The sequence below is a fragment of the Pteropus medius genome, unplaced genomic scaffold (assembly GCF_902729225.1).
Source record: "Pteropus medius unplaced genomic scaffold, Ma_sr-lr_union100, whole genome shotgun sequence".
In the NCBI taxonomy this organism is placed as follows: domain Eukaryota; kingdom Metazoa; phylum Chordata; class Mammalia; order Chiroptera; family Pteropodidae; genus Pteropus; species Pteropus medius.
The window spans coordinates 7,899,170-7,922,497 of record NW_024349799.1 but is presented as its reverse complement, the minus strand read 5'-3'; the positions used below and the strand labels follow the sequence as shown (position 1 = coordinate 7,922,497).

General features: G+C 37.3%; 1 protein-coding gene across 3 annotated transcripts in view; it reads right to left on the bottom strand.

Annotated features, from left to right (window-relative positions):
• Positions 1 to 4,470: 4,470 nt before the first annotated feature.
• TADA2A (transcriptional adaptor 2A) overlaps positions 4,471 to 23,328 on the bottom strand; it is a 44,365-nt gene continuing 25,507 nt past the window's right edge. For all 3 annotated transcript variants that reach the window (XM_039885895.1, XM_039885897.1, XM_039885896.1), the window contains 8 exons: positions 17,090 to 17,153; positions 15,667 to 15,710; positions 12,968 to 13,078; positions 11,338 to 11,409; positions 9,533 to 9,665; positions 8,941 to 8,984; positions 6,725 to 6,798; positions 4,471 to 5,345 (listed from right to left, as the gene is read on the bottom strand). In XM_039885895.1, coding sequence (XP_039741829.1) covers positions 5,160 to 5,345; positions 6,725 to 6,798; positions 8,941 to 8,984; positions 9,533 to 9,665; positions 11,338 to 11,409; positions 12,968 to 13,078; positions 15,667 to 15,710; positions 17,090 to 17,153 — 728 coding nt within the window. In that variant the 3' untranslated portion in view covers positions 4,471 to 5,159. The remainder of the gene's footprint in view (positions 5,346 to 6,724; positions 6,799 to 8,940; positions 8,985 to 9,532; positions 9,666 to 11,337; positions 11,410 to 12,967; positions 13,079 to 15,666; positions 15,711 to 17,089; positions 17,154 to 23,328) is intronic.

Below are 23,328 nucleotides of genomic sequence, written 5' to 3'. Positions count from 1 at the left end.
ATGCATGCCCAAAACAAGGCAAAGATTTTCGTGTGTGTGTGTGTGTGTGTGTGTGTGTCTAGGGGCAGCCAGCTAAGGTGGACATTGCTGTCACCTATCTGTGGCTAACACTTAGATACATAGCCTTTGGTAAACAAATATCAAAGTGTTATCCTCTAGGCAAAAAATAAGGGCTTTGGCTCCTGCCCCTGGTCGAGTGCCTTTTTCTGAAGCAGAGGCTAACGGGATAGTGTATAGAAAAGTATTCTACCTGTCCAAAGCAGACAGCAAATTCCCATAGGATCAGGGTTGGAACACTGCTGCTCCCTCCTCTACCAAAGCTCAAATCAGCCCACCCTTCTCTAAGGCCCCCGGTATTTGGGAGCTAGTGTCTACGACATTGCTGAACTTTTTACTCCTTTTCGGTAATTTTTTGGAAAAATCTATTAAATTACCCTGAAAATTGCCCTTTTCATCTTAGACAACATGCTACGAATGGAAGGAAATGAAAACATTAGACACTTAGCCCAAATTAAAAATCAGTTTTCTTACAGGCAACATTGATTGAGAATATTAAAATCAAGCTACACAGTGCAGGTTCTATTTTTTATTTCTTAAAATGATATATTTTTTATTATATATTAATGTCTTAAAGGAATTCTCTCAATGAAGGGTGATAATAAGGAGAGAATCCAAATCAATTACTATTGTTTTATGCAGCAGTTCCCAACCTTTTTGGCACTAGAGACTGAGGCTCCTATGAGAATCTAATGACTGATGATCTGAGGTGGAGTTGAGGCGGTGATGCTAGCATAGGTAAGCGGTTGCAAATACAGATGAAGCTTCATTAGCTCACTGCTGCTCACCTCCTGCTGTGCAGCCCTGTTCCTAACAGCCCACAGCCCGGGGGAGAGGATTAGGGACCCCTGGTTTAATGGGAGAAAAGAGAAGGTCATAGCAAATAATTTCAAAAACAGGGAGTATATTTGGCAGATAGCTCTCCAAGGAGAAGAGTGATGCAGTAGAAGTGTCATGAGTTGGCACTTAGCTGTCAGTTCACTGAACAAGGGTGATGACAGCACGTCGGTATTTTTGCTTTAAGAAAAAGTGTTTTTTAAAAAACTATGAGGTCTTCTCCTTTCCACACCTCTTAAGATGCTACTTCTATTCAACATAACTCTGGACCAAGGCAGGTTAATTAGCAAGCCACCTGGAAGCGTCTGCCACATAAGACTTCATGGGAGACCAGAGCAAGCTGAAAAAGTATCGCTTAGTTAAGAAAGAGGGATTAGTTCAACCAAGTTAGTTTGGTGCCACAGAAATCTATCCCCTGTGCTCTGCGAGTAGAAAATAAGTGCATCAGACTTAATTATCCAGCCCTAAAAGACATAAAAAAAGTCTGGACTGGCAAAGGTTAACTACAGGGCTTTCAAAAACAAGGTACGGTGACATTTAGTTTTTTTGTATCTCTCAGTTTTGGGTTTTAAACCTTTTAATAGCCAGCTTCTGCATTTTTATCACAATTTCCTTATTCCTCCTCTTAACAGGGATGGGGCTCAGTATACAATGCATACCAAACAAGTAACTCACAGTGACAAAGGAATTTTAATGTGACATAGAAGACATTCATCCTATCCTTAAATACCTAGGTCTCTGGACAGTAAGCCCTGTCAGCCATATCCAAGGGCAGTTAATGCTTTCATCCCAGCACATCTCAACTGATAGAAGCCAAGGCACTAGGCAAACACTGAACAGAAAAAGAACTCCCTCCCATTTAGATTTTGAAACTGACTTTCCAGACTTCACAGAAATTATTCATCTGCCCCCTACCTCCACCCCTCAAAAGCGGCACGCTAACAGTTCTGATGCATACTTCATGGACAGGCTCCTTAGGTTCCAAAATATTCCCTAGTTAAATGCTCTTCATTATTATCCTCACTCCCAAATTAAGTGCCTATGTCAGCATGACTGTTATGATCCTATCTAGGCTGCTCAGACCCTGCTTGCGCTCTGAGATCCTGCTCGATTTCACTCAGGATGGCTAGACACATTCACTCAGAATGTGTCTGGTTGAAGAGAAATACTTTGTCTTAGCAGGGCTGCCTCTTCTACACAAGGCCACAGACATGGGTAGAGTCCCAATGTGATGGTCTCTTCTGGCAGGGAGAGGTTAACCATGTCTGGCTAAGCACATTGGAAAGGAAAGCAAAGCTTCCAGATCGGTCCCTCTTGGATCAAATTTTAATCTTTAGAAATTCAAACAAAAATCCAGGTACGTGTAAGCTGTGGAAAAGCCTTTTTTATTAACAAAAGTACAGTGAATATCTAGAAGGTATCCACAGAGATCCTTAAAAATGGATGAACCATGTTCCAGAATGCCGTTTAGAACACAATACTACTCTCCTGCCTAGAAACCAGTGGAAGTGTTTTGGAGTAAACAGGAATGAGTTTTTCCAAGCTTCTCTTTATAATTTGGGCCTCTGATTATCCACAGTGGAAATTTTAGTTCTTTTATTACATATCTACATATTTCCTAAAGCTAGAGTGAATTACCAACTGGAATTTTGTTGTTTTTGATTAATGTTATTGGTCTTTTCCTCTTTCCAGCTAACTACAAGCTGGTGATTTCATTACTAAAAACTAGGAAGCTTATCCATATCTCTAAGCAAGGACTGGTTAATTAATTACTGAGTTCAGATTTAAAATGGCGGGGGCGGGGCTGGGCTGTAAACAGTAAAAAGATGAAAATTGGAATCCAAGAGGAGATAAATCATCAATAGTTAGATGGTCTCTAAAGAATCCAGGTCTTTGAGCACAGGAAAGGGTCATTACAGGGAAAGAAATTCGTTCCCTATTTCCTACCTCTGGCAGAGGCTATGCATAAAATTCCAGCAGAAACCTTTAAATTACAATAAAAACTCCTAACAGTAAAAGGTCTTTATTCATGTTGTTGAGTTTCAGAGTAAACTCTTCCTCTTCTGAGATATCTCAACTAAGAGAGACCTCTATAAGTGTAGCTGGTTTATGGCCAACCCTATGTAGCAGCAAAAGGGAACGATAGAATATTCTCTAAAAGGGCCTTGCTAGCTCTGGAATTACAGTAATAAGAAGGATCTTCCTTTGGGGATAAGAACATAGAAGAAAATAATGCAGTTGTCAGCCACATCAAATATCAGCACGTGCTTTTCTACTGTAAATGCAAAAAGAGAGCAACTCGGTGACTCCCTTCAAGAGTACAACTCACCCAAAATATGGCTTGATCTTTGAGAAACCTTCTCAAAGCTGGGTTTTGCCAAAACAACAATAATATTACTTTATAAAATTATAGCCTTAGTTTTCTATCATTATTTTCAACCATGCCATTTTCCTCATCAAATCTACTGATTCCCCAATCAGTTTTTTAAAGTTCAACTAGTTCCAAGGTTTCTATCAGACGGTCCCACCATTCTCCCACTCCTAACAACCACAGCTGCCTCTGGAGTCCTAGCCAACTATATCTCTTGGCACCATTTTCCTTACTCCCACTGCTGCCTCCACACCATCCTCCACCCACTATGTCTGAAACAGTCTTCCACTTTCAACTGCCAAATTATCTCCTCTCAATCTTATCATTGCCTCAAAAGCTCACCTCTCCCAGGAAGCCTTCTTTAATCAAGATTAAAGACTCTTCAGACTACAACACATATCACATGACATAGATGTCTAATGCATCCCAAATTTTCAGAACCAGAATTACCTTTCAGAGATAAGAGACAATTCCTGTATAACCAAGGAAGGGTGATAGTGGTGGTAGAATATGTTTTTCTAAGAGAGATGACTATGCAAAGAAAAGAGACCATTTCCACAGGCCACCCTTTTTAAAGATTAAAGTCCTTTATTCTAATTCCTTCAGAACCTAAGAGTTTCCTTTTCATTTGTAACCCTCTAGATAAAGTCTATTAGCAAGCTACATGCATATTTACATCAGTGGAAGTTTGAGCAGATACTTCCAACAAAGCATATAATATTATTAGATATTTTGAACGTTTAAAGAATTAAAGAATCGGTCAGCTACTGAAGGTAATTTGTGCGGATTCTGGAGTCATTTCTGTATACAACATTCCTTCTAATAGAAATGGGATAACCATGACTCTGAGTTTGGCTTCTTATTCTGCAGAAAGGTTTGAGGACCAAGTTTCAGATGTGGTGGGGTTACTCACCCTCATATCTACTGAGTCCCATATGTGAGACAGCTTTACTTTTGTTTTAAAAGTAGCTTTTATTGCAGGCTAGCCTTTCACCATTAAGAAATCAGGGTTCAGGTCTCAATCCAAGCAAAGCTGAGGTTAGTTGCATCATCTGCATCCTCAGGGGCCTGGTATCCTGGGAAACTCAGGGTAAGAACAGGGTGAGTCCAGGACACACGTTAGCAGAGACAGTGCAGCGTAATGAGGCGGGCATCCAACACCCTAAGTGTGCTTTAGTTACCAGAATGTTTGACACACCCACAAATTAAGTAGCAAAACATTTTAATCCATTAATTCTAAAAATAACAGACATTTTATATTCAGTACCATCTCCTTAAAAATCTACTGCAGATTAGACAAACTACAAAGTACAAAGCCAGACATTAAAGTTAAAGATACAGTTTGGGACAAGACCATCATGAGATTCCGCCCCGCCCCGCCCCCCCCTTGCTCATAAACATAAGTTGTCAGCTTAAAAAATCCTCAGAACAAAAGAGAAATCTTTCTCATGCTCTATATAATCTTTCTCTTTGTTTTAAATCTGTCTGTAAGGTCTGAAGGCAAAACAGATAATTAGAAAACTAATCTCTCAAGTATAAGGATCTGAGGGGGACTCCTGGGACTAAAGACTGGTTTAGTTCTATTTCTACCAACACTGTGATGTGAGGTACTACGGTTCTTGTTTTAGTTACAAGAGGTGCTAGGAATGAATGCCCACTCACATTTAATAATAGCTTATCTAGCACATAACTCTGTAGCACAATACCAACAACAGGAGTGTTTTAAAGCAGTGTGGAGAATAAAGCAGACATTAACACAACATAAGGTTTCCTTTGTCCTTCTCTTTTTACAATGAGAATTCAGCTCAAAAAAGAAACTCTTTAGAATGCCCATACTGTCCTTTGGCCCATCACTTTCCAAACTTGTGATTTCATACCCCAAGCCCTTAGAACCTCAGGCTTTAGTGATGTATCCTTCACGGATGAGGAAATCATAGATTTTCCGGGTTTTGTTCACGTCTATTTTGATGAGTGCTCTTGCCTGTGCCAGTCTCAAGCCTCCTTGCTTGTTACATTCGTTCAATAGAGCAGATTTGTATTCTAAATAGGCTCCTGGGACCAACCTCACCATCTGACAGAGCTGTAAGAGATGGCAAATTTAATAAACATTAACATCTGTCATTCTCATAATTTAATCCAGCAGGTATAGCCAAAATTAAATTTAAGGAATGACATCAACCTCCAACTATTTATAGGAGCTGTTGGGTGGCTGGACTGCATTCCATTTAGTCTCTTCTTTGGAGGGAATACTCACTAAAGACAAACACTCAGGACAAGAAAGCCAGGGTATGTGTCGGCTGGCTCACCTGGGTTTGTCAGGGAATATGAGCATGTGCCCTGAGAAGCAGCCAGGGTAGAGGCCCAGCACATTCCGGCAAAGCCAGTCAGGGAAGAGCCACAGGGTGTAGGGGGCAGGGGGGCAGATACGTGGATTCCCAAGTGTGAATCACATTATTTTTAGTATCTGCATAAAGTTGTAGTCCCTGCTTTTGTGACTGCGTTTCCTACTTTGGAGGGAGAGGAAATACAGAGATCTTGCTAAGAGAGGCCACATTAGCTGCTAAAAATCTAGAAAGCTGGCTCAATTCCAGTTCACTTGCCATTACACAGCAATGAGCAATCTGAGGTCACCATTTTGTGGGTAAGGATAAAAACTGCTTGAAACTCTGGGCCATTCAATACTTGAATCAGAAAGGCTTGTGATCTTTAGCAATACCTGGATATAACATATACTTCTTTCTACTCCCAAACTATTTTTACTATTCCTAGTGGATAAAATAAAAATACTAGCCCCTACTCCTTGACTTTTCCTTACTGTCTGACCTGAATTAATGGTACAAGGTGGCAGATGGGAACACTGATCTTGGGAACTGTAAAAGGAACATATAAGGAATGAACTTCAGAGCCATGGCACATTTCTTTGAAACTATTTGATGATGACTCTTTTGAGGCTAGATTTAAATTCTAGAAATAGCCAAAAGTAACATGAAGACCAGCCTGATGATTACAATGGAAAGGTAGGTCATGCCATTTTAAAATCAAAATTAATGTATGACTATATATGATAAAAAATTCCTTTCTTTATGCTTATAAACAAGCTAGGGAAACACAGTATAACCATCACTTAAGGTTTTAAAAAGTGTAGAACTACTCAAAGTGATCATTTTAAAGCAAATAATCATGTACAAATTATTTTAGGTTTGTAAAAAATTAATTTCATTTACATAAAGACTTATTACAGTATCTGGTACATGGTAAATGCTCAATAAATGACAGTTGCTCTTATTAGGTTTACATATCATATGTTCTTTTCTCAGAAGGCAAATAGTATCAAGATGATAAGGAGTTTTTTGAAACCTGCTGAGGTCAATTCTTAAAACTTCGAGGATAGACTGGAAGACTATTCAATGAATTAGCAGCCCCTACTTGCTTTCCTCTAGTTCCCATTCTTTGTGTTACCTCCTTTTCTTTTTCATTCAGCTTCTCTGTGCCAGGGAGGCCAGTGAGGTTCAAGGGTGGTGCACTTCGTCTACCTACAGATACAGACAGAAAAAGACATATATTTCACAGGAGCAACCATTTCTCAGGTGTAGAGTATAACAAAGTTCACCACAGGCAGGGCAGTTAGGTATAAGATCACTACATCCAGCTGTAGGAAATCTCTACCTATCATATAAACCTTAGGCCTCAGTTTAACAAGCAACATGGACACGACAACGTTCACTTGAAAATAAAAATGGTAATTCGTGTGCTCTTTGTTCTGCTAAAATACACATATGACCACACATACCTTAGCATCAAATAAGACTACTGACCACAGTAGTTATCATCCATCTTTTCCTAACTCATAGGGGATTCTAAAATCTACAGCCCAGATGTCATCCAGTTAAGGTCATACACTACCCACCTTGACAGCTGATGAATGGAAATAACAAGTCTGCAGGAGAGACATTTCCTAACCTTTGCACTCTGCCAGCAGTACAAGGCAAACACGGTAATTAACCAGGTACCATTTGCCTTCAGATCAAAGGCAGTCTGTTAAGCCAGGAAAAGACCCTTCTTATTTATTATGTGAGGGAATATCTGGTTTTTTTCAAAGTAGCCCTGTTTACCTGAAAGATCCACAGTGAGGAACAATGAGCCATTGTATGACAAAGTAGAGGCTGAGGTGAACTCATTTCTGAGAAAAAAACCCAAGTACGAGGACAGTGGCCAGGATGGGAAGCTCGATATACAAAAATTTTTGGTTTTGTTTTCAATGCTTATTTGAGATTAGTGTTCAGTTGGGGATGGATGGACTGAGCTAAGCAAAAGAAAGTGTAGAATAATATATTAACAAGTTTTATGGGGGTTGCCTTTTAGGTGATGGAGAGAAAGGGGAGTAACTAGTGCAGGCTGATCTGCTAGACAGCATGCTTCTCTGTAATATCAACAAAGGAAATAACTGACAGACCTAGCCTTATCCTAAAAGCTCAAAAGGGGATACTAAAATCATTGATGTCTTGCCAATGTTACCAGAGGCAAAGTTACAATCAAAGATCCAGGTTTCCAACTCTGTATTGCCTTAAGACCAACTCAGAACATGAAGAGGAGCAAGGGGTCTCCTCAACCTAAATACTGGGGGTAAGAAAGGTTAACAGCAGCCTAGAAAGCAACAAATAAGTGAGTGTGAATGGTTCAGAAAACACAAACACTGAAGTTGCATGATCATGTTAGTTTACTCATTTTAATTAGTCAATATTATTTGTATTTCTGTTCTTAGGTTGGGGGTGAGAGGTTGGAAGTAAGAAACATAAAACTTGTATTTTGCTGTCTTGGCTACTCCCTAAAAGACTTTCTTTTCTCCTTTAAGTATTAAGAAATAATTACTTGACACAAAGGAATAAATTTTTTTTAACAAAGTATCATCCCTAACATGGCCTCCTCTAAATCCTGCCTAGATCCTGAATCTACTGAGAGATGTGAAAATGGGTACACAGGTCTGTTGTTCCAACCTTCCGAAGAATGGTAAAACTGTTTTTATAATAGAGTGGTCTGTATGTTCTGATTAGGGGACATGGCTAATCTACCATACAGAGCAGGGATGAATGATAACCAAGAGAACAGGCAAAGAAATACCACAATCTTGGATCAGAGCTCTATATAACTAATACTGCCCCATATTACCAGTCATTGATGGCCAAGCACCAGTGATTACCAGATAGCATATGGCTTAATCTATCTCTGTAAACTAACCTCAGAATAAGACATAAGCAAAGAAGTAAAGATAAGAAATAGAAATATCTTAAGTCTCCAACTTATAAAGAATTCATCGCATTTCTGGCAGGTAACATGCTTCTTTGCTCACATAAGATACAAAGCCTTTAATTTATCCCCTTTGAGACAAATCTCAAAATCTGTAGTAGATACAATCATAGTAAACTAACTGCCCACAGACACTGGTAAAATAAAGAAACCACCTCTCTGGAGTTTGTTCTTCTGTCTCTGTACTCTAACCCTGTCTGCCCATGAAGATTCTGAAACTTGCTTATGTTTATAAACTGGAACAAGACATAATCACCATTACTCTGCCTAAGCACCATGATCCCACAAAAGGGTTGGGATTGTTAGGTTATCACAATATCTACAATAAAAATGTCACAATCAACATTTCCTCTAGCCTGAAAAATAATTACCTGAATTCGAAGCCATCGGAACAGAAGGACTCAGGCCGGAATCACTACAATGAAGAAGAGGAATTTAAACTTATGTCACACAAAAGAAGGCCATTTCCAAAAGCTCGTGTGGGACTGGGTACCATTTATCAGGTCGATTACTTTGAAGAGATGTAATAAGATAGACTGCACGTTTTCAGGCTATCCCACTGTACTGAGAAAGGAAATCTGTTCTGGGAGAGAAAATCACTTGGATTTGTTAAAAGCTCAGCCTGGAATATTACAGAGACCTCCCACTGGGAAAGGATACAAACATGATTCTCCAGTGGAAATCATATCAATAAATACAGAGGGAGAGAGAAGACATGGGTAGAGGGAATTTACTTATTTTTAAAAATAAGATCAAAGTAGCAAAGTAGGATTCTAGGAAGCCAGTTGTTTCTCAAAACTGTCAGTACTGCACTGTTTCTGAGACAGACTGCTAAAATTTTTGGAATTCTTCTAGCTATCCAATTATTACTACTCTGCCATCTAGGGCAGGGTGCTCATGAAAATGTCTGAAAATACATGTAAAAGCCAAAGGATGCTCCTTCACCCTAGACTAATTACTCACATGTCAGCTTGCCGGCGGAGCCACTGCTGGCAAGCACTACTGTCCTGGATATACTGGAGAACTTCGGAGAGCATGGTGCGCTTAAGGCGCTCCTCCTCTCGCGTCTTCTTGAGGTGGTCATAGGTTCTGGCACCTAGAGGTGCAAAAAACCACAACTTCAATGATAATGCGGAACTGAAGGGCTTCCTAACTGACTGGCAAACAGTCTGTCCTCTTTCGGTTTCCTTTGTGAAACTGTTTCCATAATTATTTTTCCAAGAGCAAAGTAGGCTTCCTCTAGTTTGAAATCACTTTTTTAATAAGAAATAAGAATGTTTTTATTTCTTTTCTACCTTTAAGCAATTTTTTTTTTTTGGGGGGGGGGAGGGGAGAAACCCAAAACAGAAAAGTACGAAGAAAGTAAGAGTCACTCATATTTCCATCTCTAAACTAACTTTTAATAGTTATATTTGCTTCCTGTCCTATTTTTTCTATATATTTTTTGAAGTCACACAAGTGCTATAAGCATACACTTTCCCTTAAAAAGCAAGTAGAATTACAACTAAGTCCTCATTGACCAGTATTGTTCCTTTCTCCTCTTTCCCAGAGGCAGCCAATATCAGGTAACCAAAATCTGGTATCAGAGTATTTATATGCATATTGCTAAAACAAAAGTTGCATGGTCTTTTCCACATGTTAACAAAAATATACAGATTCCAAAAAGTTTCAAACTATGTTCCACAGAGCCCCAGAATACCATGAAAATATCTTGGAGCTTACTGTGAAGAGCAAGGGCACCACCACCCACTGGTGGTCCTGGGTTCTACGCATGACCTGAACCACCAGTTTTCAACCAAAGTAGTTCCACTTTTATCTTATTTATAGATTAGGACTCCACATAAAACTTTATTTCAAAAATGATTTCCATTGTTAAAAATAAAGAACAATTATACTAGGCTAAACTTACACCCAGTTACTTCTTGTGGGGTACTGAGTGATCACTTTCGACCAACAGGAAGGAGGGAATACTAAAGATCACTCTAACGATAACAACTAAACAACAGAAACTGCAATTTATTAAGGATTTACTGTGCCTGGTACTGTGCTACGTTTTCATACATCATCTCTACTTTATCTTCATAGTAATTCTAAGAGACTTGGAAAATTGAAACTGGAGCACAGTTACAGAGCTGGTAAACAGAAGAGCCAGAATCCAAACCCAAGCTGTCTAAGTCTAGACCTCAAGCTCTTAACTACTACAATACACAGCTTTCCCCTATGACCTGGCTCTACTACATCTTTAACCACTTTAAACTTTAGTTTCTTCATTAAATAGAAATAACTATCTCAAAAGTCTTTTCAGGGTATTAAATGACATGATCCAAGTGAAATGCTTAGTGTAGGGCCTGGTGCATGGTCAACTTTTTTTTATGAGATGTTAGCTGCTATTAATATCACTACCTCCAGTAACTGGGATGTAAGCATCTAGAACTAATTGAAGCTTGATTAATAAGAATGATCAGACTATGCATCACTAAATTTTAAAAGGCAGAAGCTAAAAATTAGAATACAAAATCCTTCTTTTAGAGGCCATAGCAGAATCCTAAATATAAAGCAGTGCTTCTCTTTTCTTTGTAATTTTATTTTACCTCAGATAATCCATATAATAGTATTTATAAGGATTAAATAGGTGAAACTTTACTGCAAAGATCAAAAACTCATTCTGAAACAGGAAAGCTTATTTAAAAAAATCCACACTGCCTCAAAGAGGCTTCTTCTGCGTATTTAGAAGATATATGCCCTCTAATATAGCGTGTAGTACTTACTACAAAAATTGGTAATGCCTGCTGTCCTGTATTCCTGGAGCCTCTTGATTTCCCTTCGGAGTTCAAATTCCACTGTTTATCACAAAAAGAATGAAGGAAAAAATTGGAAAAACAAAATCAATATCAATGAGCACTTTCCTGTTGAGTATTTTCAGTAATTCTACCTTATATAAGAGCCGGGATAATTCCATTTGAGGAATCCTATTTGTTGGTAACATCTCATTAGAAATTTTACCCAAGAACTGAGAAAAACTCACGCCAGCTGTCTTCCAGCTGCTGTCTCCAGCTGGAAACAGCAGCTGGAATTGTCTCCTAGAAAACTTATAGTGAACTGGCTGAAACCATGTAGCTACAGAAGTAACAAACACTTTTAAACCAAGTTCCCCTGCTCTATTTATCCTGTGTTAAAAGTTTTACCACATAACAAAATTCTTTTATGAAACCTGTCTCTGGGATTACTTGATGTGGCTCTTTTGCAAGGGAAGGACAAAAGCTCTCTGCTCAAGTCCTAGATAGATTCTTTCTCATATAGGAACAAAAGAGCATTGTGTTTTCCATAAACCAAAGATTTCTGCCTCCTCTGAGCACACTAATCAGGTTGCACTGCTTGGGTTATTATGTAACTGAACATTCAAATTTGGGTATTTTGAAACAGAGGATGAAGGAAATGCCTGGACTATCCACGAGGTGTAGTTCCTTTGAGTGACACATACAAACTGGGACAGGAAGTAAAGGACCAGTCACCTACTATAAACTACACAAAGGACAACCAGATAGTGTTTGGTGAGAACCACCAACCTGGCTCAGATAAATGCCATGCAAGAAATATCTGCATGATGAGAAGAGGATGAGCCTTTGTAAAGTACCTTCCCAGAACTAAACTTGGGGGTCAAATACATACATCTCATGGTGACAGGTGTAGACTAAGTCACCCAGTCCGGGCTACTTTAAAGTCTAGACCTTACTGCCTTTACAACTTCAATTTTTTTATAGTGAAAAATCAAATAACTGAGTAGAACTCTCTCAGAGAGAAAGGTAAGAAAATCATGGAAGTACAATCTCCATGAGTCATCTAACTCTGTCCCCATTTTAAAAACTAGTTTTAATACTAAAATAAATATTTATGAACAAAATAATATATCTGAGATTTGCTTCAAAATAATCCAGTTGTGGGTAGGAGGAAAGTGGTAGAGATGAAACCAGATTGGCCATGTGTTGACAACTGAAGCTGGATGATGGATACACAGGGGTTCATTATACTATAATCTCTACTTTTGTACATAGTATTTAAAAACTCCCATAACAAAAAGAAAGGGGAAAAACTACTAAACTACTGTTTTTCTGGGAAAAAAGAAAGCCACTAGGCTTTTTAACTTCTCTTCTCCCACCCCCAGAGTCTCAAATTTATTTCATGGTAATAGAAGAAAACAAGACAAAAATACTCATTTATTGATTTACAGAACTTCACATAAAACACATCATTATCTCTCCTATTTATAGAAATACACGCACACAAATATAAATTTATTTATTTATAGAACTTCACATAAAACACGCCATTTATCTCTCCTATTTACACACACACACACACACACACACACACTCTTGCTCAAGGCTCAAAACCACTTACGTGCATGGCTTTCAATGAACTTGTCATGCTCCACTGGCCCCACAATCCTTGCAAATCGCCTCATTGTTTCATAAAGATCTTGGACCTCCTTGGGATACCGTCGTTCCATTACTACGGAGAAAGTAAAACACAACCATGTCATGGAGAATATAAAAATCCCTAAGTTTACTGCATTTCTTCTACAAGAACTTCTACAACCTCACATGACTAACTTACCCATGACAGGAAGCAAACAGGAAAGCTAAGAATGCAAAACACTATAATCATAATAACAGCATCAGTGACTATCACCTAGGCATTTTGTTATCACTGGAGATCATCCACTACTGAGCGCCCTGGTGACCTCCACACCTCACTTTCTCTTAATCTGCACAGGGGCAGGAACTGCTGGCAGTAACGGGAAAAAAACAATAAAAGGCAGATAATGCATACTTAGGGACAATGTTGGACAAAATTTCTGGTATCAACTTCTGTAGGAAAACAATGGAAGTACAGACTCAATAATCTATCTAGACGATGTTAGACTGGAAAAAGTGTGTGATCATTTGCATGCCCCACCAAAAATCTTCCTCCTACCTACACATACTCAAGTAAGGTATATATTTCTTCACTCTCTACATGGATCATTTTGCCTTTCTCTAAACAAAATTAAGTACCACAATTTAATTTACTACACATGAAGTTATATTTTGATAACTATCATGCAAATAAGTGGTCACATGCAGGGCAGCTCGGATCAGCAACTTTGAGGATCACTACTGACTAAATTTCTAATAAAGAAAGGTATCAGCAATGAAGATGGGGAGTAAAACCCAACAATAACTGGTAGGTTGGAGTGGCCAAGAACTCTCAAACTGCTACTCAGTCAGATAATCAATAGTAACTAGGCTAGTTCTGTCCACTTTTGACAGTTATTTAAATTAAGTCTTCTTTCAGATGACTCTCTTCCCTTGAAAGAGACATTCTTGTCCACAAATTCTAGGAGCCAATTTGATAGGCACCCACAGACTGATTATTTTCACTGTTAATCCCCATTCCCCCCAGCGCCCCCGGCTTCTCACTACGGGAATAACAGAGAAGAATTTGGAGTATAATTTTAAAATTTGATTAAAAAAAGAAAACCTCGGCCTACCACTCATATTAAGGTCACATGTACACTTAGTATAATGACAAATGAAAGCCACTTCTTTCTCAGAAGCAACATACAGTTAAAATAATAATAAGGCTAAATTGACCTCTGTCTGGCAGATGAGAATAGAATATTTGCAAGAGTCAAGGTCTACTCTGAATAAAGGTTAAAACCCAACTGACCTATTAAAGAAAGCCCAGGAATTAAGACAGAGGAACCCACTATGGTGGCTACCAGAACATGACCAATTATTGTCCATAGACAATATAGAGCAAGGGAAATCTGCTCCTAAGTTATTTTTGCAAACTCATAGCTCTCAACGAGGACAAGGTTAAACAGGCAATCTCATATACTGCTAGAGGAAATATAAACTGATGTATCTTTTGTGAAGCAATCTGGCAGTATGTGTTAAGAGTTTTTAATGGTCATATTCTTTGACCAATTAATTCCACTGGGAATCTACCTAAAAGAAAATCTAAATAAAGACAAACAGGTTAATCATGGCATTATTTTTAATGATTAAAGAAACTGAAAATATGCTAATAATAAAAGGCAGGTTAAGCATATTATTATATATTTATGTATATATACAACATAAACTGTGAAAAGTGACATCCTCAAAACACCACAATCGCTTGAAAAATATGTAATGGAAAGTAAAAAATAAAGGACATAAAATGTAACATACTTATGATCATGACTATATTTAAAAACACTTAACCCACACTGGCTGACCTGAACCCTACAGGGGCACAGTGTGTCAAAACCTGTAAGATTCTATCAACTAGGATATGAACCACAATAATTATTAAGCATTTTTACAAAAAAAGAGTTTTGTGACATACAAGTATTAGAAACATTTTAATTTAAATATTACAATTACTATGTGATCATCATTCTTATTTACTGAACAAACTCTACAATGTAGAAGAAGAAAAAGTACAGGGACTCTTTCTGCCCAGCCTGGGTATCTCCAATATTTAAAACAGTAAGGTCAAAGTTATTCATTTAAAAATCATTATAGGTTTATGATCACCATCATACAATGCTAAATGTCATTTTTTTGTTTGTCCACTATGATACAAAATTTTTAAAAAATCACTTTCTGTTGATTTTTCCATAAAACATTTCACAGCCTTGTGATCAAGATTATGTATAACATATAGTTACAAAACATGACCCTATCCAGTTTCAGAAAATTACTCATTAATATTCATGCTATAATTACTATATTAATTTTAAAAAAGAATTCTCATGCAAATGCTGTTGACTATATATTAATGATTCTTACTCTTACTATTCAACAGAATCGCCTTGAAGACTTAAAAAATACAGATGATTCAGAGACGACAAAAAAAAAAAAGAAAGAAAAACAGATGCTCTAGCTCTACCCCCAGAGATTTTCTCTTAATTAGTCTGGGGTGGTACCCAGGTATCAGAATTCTTTAAAGCTTCCTAAGTAATGCTAAAATGCAACTTGGATTAAGATCTACTACCATAAATAATTTGTTTAAAACTATTCAATAATGTTGGAAGAAATTTTAAAATAAACAAAACCGCTAATACTTACACTGAAACTTTCTAAGGTTGATTAATCCATGGTCTCTTATAATTCTAGAATGAAAACCACAATAATGTTTATTATAGTTAGTTTTACATTTAATAGTATCTTCCACATGCAGCTATTATTAGACATCCTAAACACTATGAGGTAAAATATCAAGGTCCAAAGAAGTCCCTCCCCACAAAAAAAGGTCAGTGAGTTACTAACACAATTTTAGGCTCTCAAGCATCATATATTTTTCCTCTCTTTGGGCTTAGTAGATTCTCAATAACTATTTGCTGGATGAATGAATCAATAAGCACTCACAAATACTAAAAAACACATGTTTATAACTTAAGTGAAACAGAAGGGAATCTATGTCCATGTTATAGAAATTAATCTATTCAGCTTAGGGAAATGATAATTGATAACATCAATTTCAGGGAAACCTGTTAACCATGATCACACATTAAACATTTACAACTGTACATTCACATAATGCTTTGAAACTATTTGAAATAAATAGTTTGCTTAATGCATGCTTAATGGAAGAGCATCATAAACCATAAAATCTAATAGCAACCTTAACAAATGAGCTCTGCAATACTGTCTAGCTCTAACTGTGTGTTTTAAGCAAAAGAGAATTTAAGTAAATGCAGAGTTATATGTCTGTAAACTTTGATTTATACCAGAGGTATTCATGAATAGCAATGAAGCTTCTCACAAGAGCAGCTGGGTAAGCTTCTTCAGCACTTCTTGGAAGCTAAGAGTAAGCTTTACTTTAGATCACGTCTTGATCCCTCAACAGTGCCTTCCAATTTCAATGCAGTAGTTCCCAAGTTCCATTCCTTTTTATTGTTGTGATGCCACTGAGTGTCTCATTAGAAATACCATGGTAACATGTCTGCACATATATACACACACACGCACACTCACAACCTCTGCATACCCTTCTCTGAACTGTTAAAGTCTCTGTAATCCAACAAGGGTCTGGGGTCCATAATTTCTCAATCTAATTCTATGTTTTTTGTTCCGTTGCAAAGAGAAGGAATAATAACCAAGAGTGCCCGAAACTTGTTGAGTTTTTTAAGAAATCCTTTTAGAGAAAAGACTTCTCTCAGTTAAAAAAGGAGCAGTTAGAATAAGAATATTAAAAAATATATAACAACAATATTTTGAGTGTATTTTGTTCCTTTTTTCCTTAAAACAGTATATCCACATTATTCACTGGTCTTTACTATATCAAGAAAGGGTAAAAAGGAGGAGGTAAAAAAAAGACAGATATTACCACCTCCCATTTTATAGATGGAAAAACTGAGAACCAAGAAGGGTAAGTATCTTCCTCAAGGTTACAAGGTAAGCCACGACAGGAACATTCTTACGGGCCATATGTGTATGTGGTCAGTAGTCCAAAGCTGAAAGAAGGCAAGATACAGTGTTCCATACGTACTTTTTCCGCCTTTGCCTCTCCTTTAACCTGGAGTGGTAGATATCTACTACAGCCATCTTCAGAGCTATAAATAAACAAACATATACATATGAATAAAGCCAAGACAAAAATCTTTTACTCAAACTTTGTACCTCATATTGCTAACTATTCTACACTCACTTACTGGTCTACAAAGTTTGTCTCTTGGAAACAAAAATATCTTCGGATACTGAGTTTCTTTATCAGTAACTTAAAGTTCTTTTTTCCTGTGTATATTTATATGGCATTATTCTAGATAACAATTCTGCTTTCTACTGAACACCTCTTTCGGCCATGCTGTGTTATGTATATTACTAGCTTTCATATAACAGTTCAACAAGTAGTCTTAACTTTGTTAACATATGGGCTAGAAATGACATCTATTAGTCATAGAAATGAATATTGACTGCAGTTATAATTGCACAGAAGTAAGTTCAGGAGACAGTGTTAAGACTGATATGAATAAGGTGCAGCCAGACATTTTCCCAGAGTAGCAGTCTTCAGTTGGGGAGCAACAATCATTTAGGACGCAGTTTTGCATTCAATAGTGAAAGTTCTATTAAATAGCCTAACAACCCCAAAGCCAAGCCCAGGTTGGCTGCCCATCCATCTCCCAGTCCTTTCTTGGCTTTAGTCTGATGTAAAAGACATGAAAAATTAGAAGAAAAGAAGCAGTGAATAGCAAAAGTTTTCACCAATACAGTAGTTCTGGTTCTCTGTCTTTCCTTGGCCAGTTTTTCCATCTTCATGGTTCTTCAGTTTCTATTCTCATCTCTCTTTTCACCCTTCACCTTATTCCTATAAACTCATCCACTCTTACAGTTCTGAGTATCATCAAAATATATCATCTCAAACCCAGAAATTTTAAGCTTCAGACCCTACTGGATATCTCTACTCCTGTGGTCTTCAGTTGCAAACTTGCTGTATTCGACCTCTTCTCTATTCTCCAAAACTCTTCTCTTGGTTAACAATATTACATTACACCTACTTGTCAAAGACAGAAATCAATCTGGACTCTCCTTCCCTCTCTCCATACTAGTCAATCAATGAATCTTATCTATATTTAATGCTTAAATCTCTCTTATTCATCTCTTCCTTTTGTCCCTAATCCTATTCCTTAACTCAGGCGTCTTGTTTCACCCAGACCACTGTATGCACTCTTTTAATGACTCCATTCCTATCTTATTCCAACAATTCGTCCCCTGCAAATGGTACCAGAATAATGTTTTAAAGTATAATTCCTCTACTTATAGGAGTTCAAACTCTTAAATATATGACCCCTTGTCTTGATTCTGCCTATCATTCCAGTCTTGTCTCCTACCATTCTCCCATGTGCCCTATACACCATGCACATAAAACAACCTGCCCAAGGTCACAGAGCTGCTAAGTACAGAGCAGGAATCCAAACCTAGACTGCTGGTTCCAGAGCCTTGAGTAGGAAGGACACTGAAATTGTCCAACATGTTTACTTTCTCTGTGTTAGTTCTATATCCTAAATCTGGTTTAAATGAAAATAAAATGTATATTTAAAAAAATCTCAGAAGTAAAAAACTCCCACATGCTTTTTATAGTCTGAAGACCTCTAGAGTTAAAAAATGAAGATTAATCATTAACAACTCTAGAAGAGAATATGAGGAATACATAACAGCACTATGCTACATTAAACCATTCTTTTCATCTATAATCTATGGATTCTGAAGGAATGTTAAGATTTAGTATTTCAGTAGATTCTGGAACCATCCTCATATTAAACTTGTTATCTCCTTAAGTTTTATTTAAGTTGAAAGTTTGGTGGTTTTGTTTTAATTACTGAATGTATTCACAGAAGAAAGAGGCTCTAGAATACAACATAATGACCTGACATGTGTCTTCTGAAAAAATAAAATATATTATTCAAATGTTAGGTAACATATTTCTAATAACACACCAGCCTTTGCACCATAGAATTTAGCTGTATACGACAATCACTTCTTTCAGGATAGTAAGCTTCATTCCAAAATAAAGCCTAGAGCCTCTGTAATACCAATAAAGAAAAACAGCAATACAAAGTCATCCAAAGAATGTGAGATACCAGTTTGTTTAGTTCATGTGGGCAATGAGTCAGCACAGATTTATATGTTCTTCTAGAGTAACTCTTAAACCTTGTTTTCCAATAAATTCTTATTTAGAATGGATAAATCAGATGTGCTCTAGCTGATTCTCCCTACTCCATATCCAGCTACCTTTCCCAGTAGTAGTCCCTAAGCGTACCTCCACACAACAGTTTGAAACTCACACTTCAGCTGGAACTAGTTTTAGGGTAGGGGCAAAAAAAAACAATTAAAGGAACAGAACACAATGGTTTGTTAGAATCACCAATTTCTTTCATTACATGAAAGCAAACAGAAGTTGAGCAACGTACAATCCTGATGCACTATCAACATGGTAGCCCTAGGAAGGTAATAGAAATAAATTCTGGATACTCCACCCTGACTCATTACTGTCTGCTTGCCTTAAGGATAGTCTCTCAGATTAGAAAGAAAAGATACCAAAATCTAACATGCTGGGCTATGCAGAGAAGCACTATATATGAATATAATTTCAATCACTAGGAAATGACCAAAAATATCTTATCTAGGCCATTCTCCTTTGGATCTGAGATAAAAATAACGTAAGTTCTAGCTGGATGATCTAAAGAGGTGAGTGAATGCAATATTTTTTAAAGTTTAAGTATTAAAAAAAAAAAAGTTTTAACTACCATGGATTTTTTTTGGTTCTTTTCTAACAAGTTCAAAAATTTAAACGACATTGTTTCATTTTTTCCTCATAATTGCCCATGAACTAAAAATAATTCAATAATATCCAAGAGTTAAGGCAATGGGTTTCAAACTTTTTTTTTAAGGTAGTAGAATTCTTTCTACAAATGAATTCTTTCTTGATTTACAGGGTTGTTCCGTATAAAAACCCAGGTACAATAGAAGGCCCCATACCTTGCCATTGTTTTCTAACACTATTGCTGTGGAATAATAGGCTCTAGAATTCTATGCTGGTAGAAATACACTTTACATGTCTGTATGGTAGAAAAGGCAGATAAGAGAGAGGAGAGGATGTGTCTCTGATATGCAGTATAACCTAATATAAGTTTCAATGGACTCTACTTCTTATGAGAAACAGAATTAGGAAATCGACAGTTCAAGACAGAAAGAGAAGCAAATAGCTAAGTAAATAGCTAAAACATACTGAATATTTATCATATTCCAGGCTTTTTATGTGCTTTATCTCGTTTACCACCCAATAATAAGAGTTCAGTAAGAGAGGAGAAAAACTACTTGATCCAGTGGAAATCTGCTAATTTTGACGAAATATTTTTGTAATTTTTCTAAGACACTAACTTATCATGTTGTTTCTGCGATTTAAGTGGGAATGACTTAATTAAAACAAAAAATAAAAAACTGAAGAGATTGTGTTGCCAAAAAAAAAAATCTATAAATAAATACTGCTGATAATTGATTCTACAGCCTAGTCATTTCAGTAGTTTAAACTTGTACTACTGGTTCTGGGGAACAAAAAGAAGGAAAAGAAAAACAAATGAGAGAAGAATTGGAATTCTTCCAGAGAAAAATTCACATTTGAAGCTATCTCTTTTCTTTATAAAGCACACTAAGATAGCAGCAAGTGATTATAAGATCTTAACCATGTGAATAACAACCCAGGGAGGACCACAGTACATCAAGCAGAATAGAAAAAAGAAGGTAGACACTGCAATAACGAGAATCATCAGTTCTCATTCTGTTTATAGTGACTGGAGTTCCAGTAAAGGGGGCAAATGAAGAACCAGAGATCATTAAAAATAAACAAACCAAAACTACCCATAACCTAACCACTGATGTAAGGCCTCTGAAATCTCAGTCTTGGGAGAACAGTCTCCCTGTGATTACACTGGGGACTGATAACAAGAGTTTCCAAACGGCTGGCCTTAAAATATTTCAAGTGGGCAGAAGTCAGAGGCAGCTCCTTCCCACTGCAATGTATTTCTAACATTGTTCAAAATAGCTAGCAACATGGTTCTGTTTTCCTGACAGAAGGCACTTACTGTTTGCTTGGCAAGAAAATCAACTCAGAAGCCTTAACTGCAAGGAAGCCAATCAAAATCCCTATTGCAACTATACAAGTGCAAACCTGTGACTCAGGTATTCCCCAAAAGCGAAGCTTTTCAAAAGTAATAATCCCCTCATTTAAACTTCTGGCCTAGCTGTACAAAATTAGTTCTGTGAAGGAAAGAAGACTACATGACCTAAAGGTTAAAGTCTACAATTAGAAAGCCTTAGGCAAGTTAGTTAATTCCTTTGTGCATTTCCCTGAATGTAAAATGGGAAAATCTATTCCTACTTCTCAAGAATGTGGTTAGACAGAAGATAATAAATTGTGAAATGTCACCAAAAAAAACAGCAACAAAAATTCAAGGTTGGAAAGATAGTAAGTATAAGACAGTATTAGGATCACAGGCTCTGGAGATGGCTCTCTCACTTGCAGTTATGTGACCGTAGGCAAGTTACTTGATATTTCCATTCCTCAATCTCCTCATCTATAAAATGGGATAATAATAACAACAATATCCAACACATAGTCTTGCGAAGATTAAATGAGTTGACATATGTGAAGGGCTTATAATGGTACATGGCAAACAGTAAGTGCTATATGTATTAGCTATTATTAATAACATTTATGTCTAAAATGTTCTAAACATAAAATACCCAAATAAAGGGAAGGGCGCTGCCAAAAGGTAAGTGAGTGTGCACAGATACCAGGCTAAACCTCTGATCAACTAACTGTTAAAAATCTAAAGGCTGACAATATGGGCCAAAGGAGGGAAAAAAGGTAGAGGAGAATCCAAGCCTGGCCAAGAAATTTTGCTGAAATTATCTTTCCAAATAAAGGGGAAATAAACTGTTTTAATGTGCAACCTTGAGAAGTGTTGAAAGCACAGACTCAACACATACTAAGGAGCTTATAATGTTTCTTGCTTGCTTGGGTTATAGGACAGCAATGATTGGAAGATACTGCACTCAGGGTTTCAGAACCTGTGAAACTCTGGGAAAGAGGAGGCCACAAATTTAGGAGAGATTTCCCCAAATGAAAGCAGATGGAGAGTGATGTTCCCTCAGGAAAAGGGAACTACACTATGTGTCTGCACTACGATCCCATGACACACCATGACACACAAGAATGCCAAGTTATGAGTCTTCTGCATCTCTCTTTCTGAACCCATAATTTGTTTGGTTCAATAAAACATGAGGAGGTGTTGTTTTAGGGATCCCAGGACTGCCTTATTTTCTTCCTCATGCACTGCTTCTTTGGGCCTATTCTAAAAGCCTTCTGGTATGGTTGGAATGCAATTTATTATCCCTCCACTATGTCCCAGGCCTCTGCCATGGACCATTCAAACCCATTTTATTAGACAAATTTCATGAATCATAGCAAGTCTTTGGGTAAGGAAAAGAGCTTGATAGCATCAGTTAACCTTCTAGATGCCCTGGAATAGAATACAAATGAGGGAACATCAAAGGAATGTTGTTAATGTTCAGTAATATTGAGTATAATGGTATAATGGAATGGTAATAACACCATCCTGAATGATGTACCATCCTTTACTGGAGACATTCACACTCTAATCAGTGTTATCCCTTCTTTTTTGGCAAGGTACACAAAGAAACAGTAAGCAAGATTCCACGGACTTGTCCCAAATCACACAGTGACTCAGAAGCAAGCCTAAGGTTGAATGAATCAGTGATCTGATTTGCACAAAATATGTGTCCCTCTCTCTATTCTAGGTGTATTCCTTCTCATTCCTTCCTGAATCTCCTTGGGTTCCTCATCTCCTTTCACTGTATGCTCTGGGAGGAACTGCTCAGTTCAAGGGCAGTATGCCCCACTGGACAGTGGGTCATGCTGCCTGAGAAGCTAATATAAGAACTTAGAACCATAAAACAAAGCATCTCTTTGTGACATCAGCAAGCCATTCCTTTAGTGCTGCCAAACCTCTTTAAAATGTTATCACCTTTTAAATAGCACTCGTCTAAATATCTCATAGTTCATACTAGACAGGGAAGGAAAGGAGAGGCAGGGATTATTATTTATATTTTGCTAAAGCTACTTAAGTATAATAATCAAAAGTTGATGCTTAGGTTCTAGTTCAAATGAATTAGAATCAAGCGACTTACAAGACTGTAGAAATTGTAGGA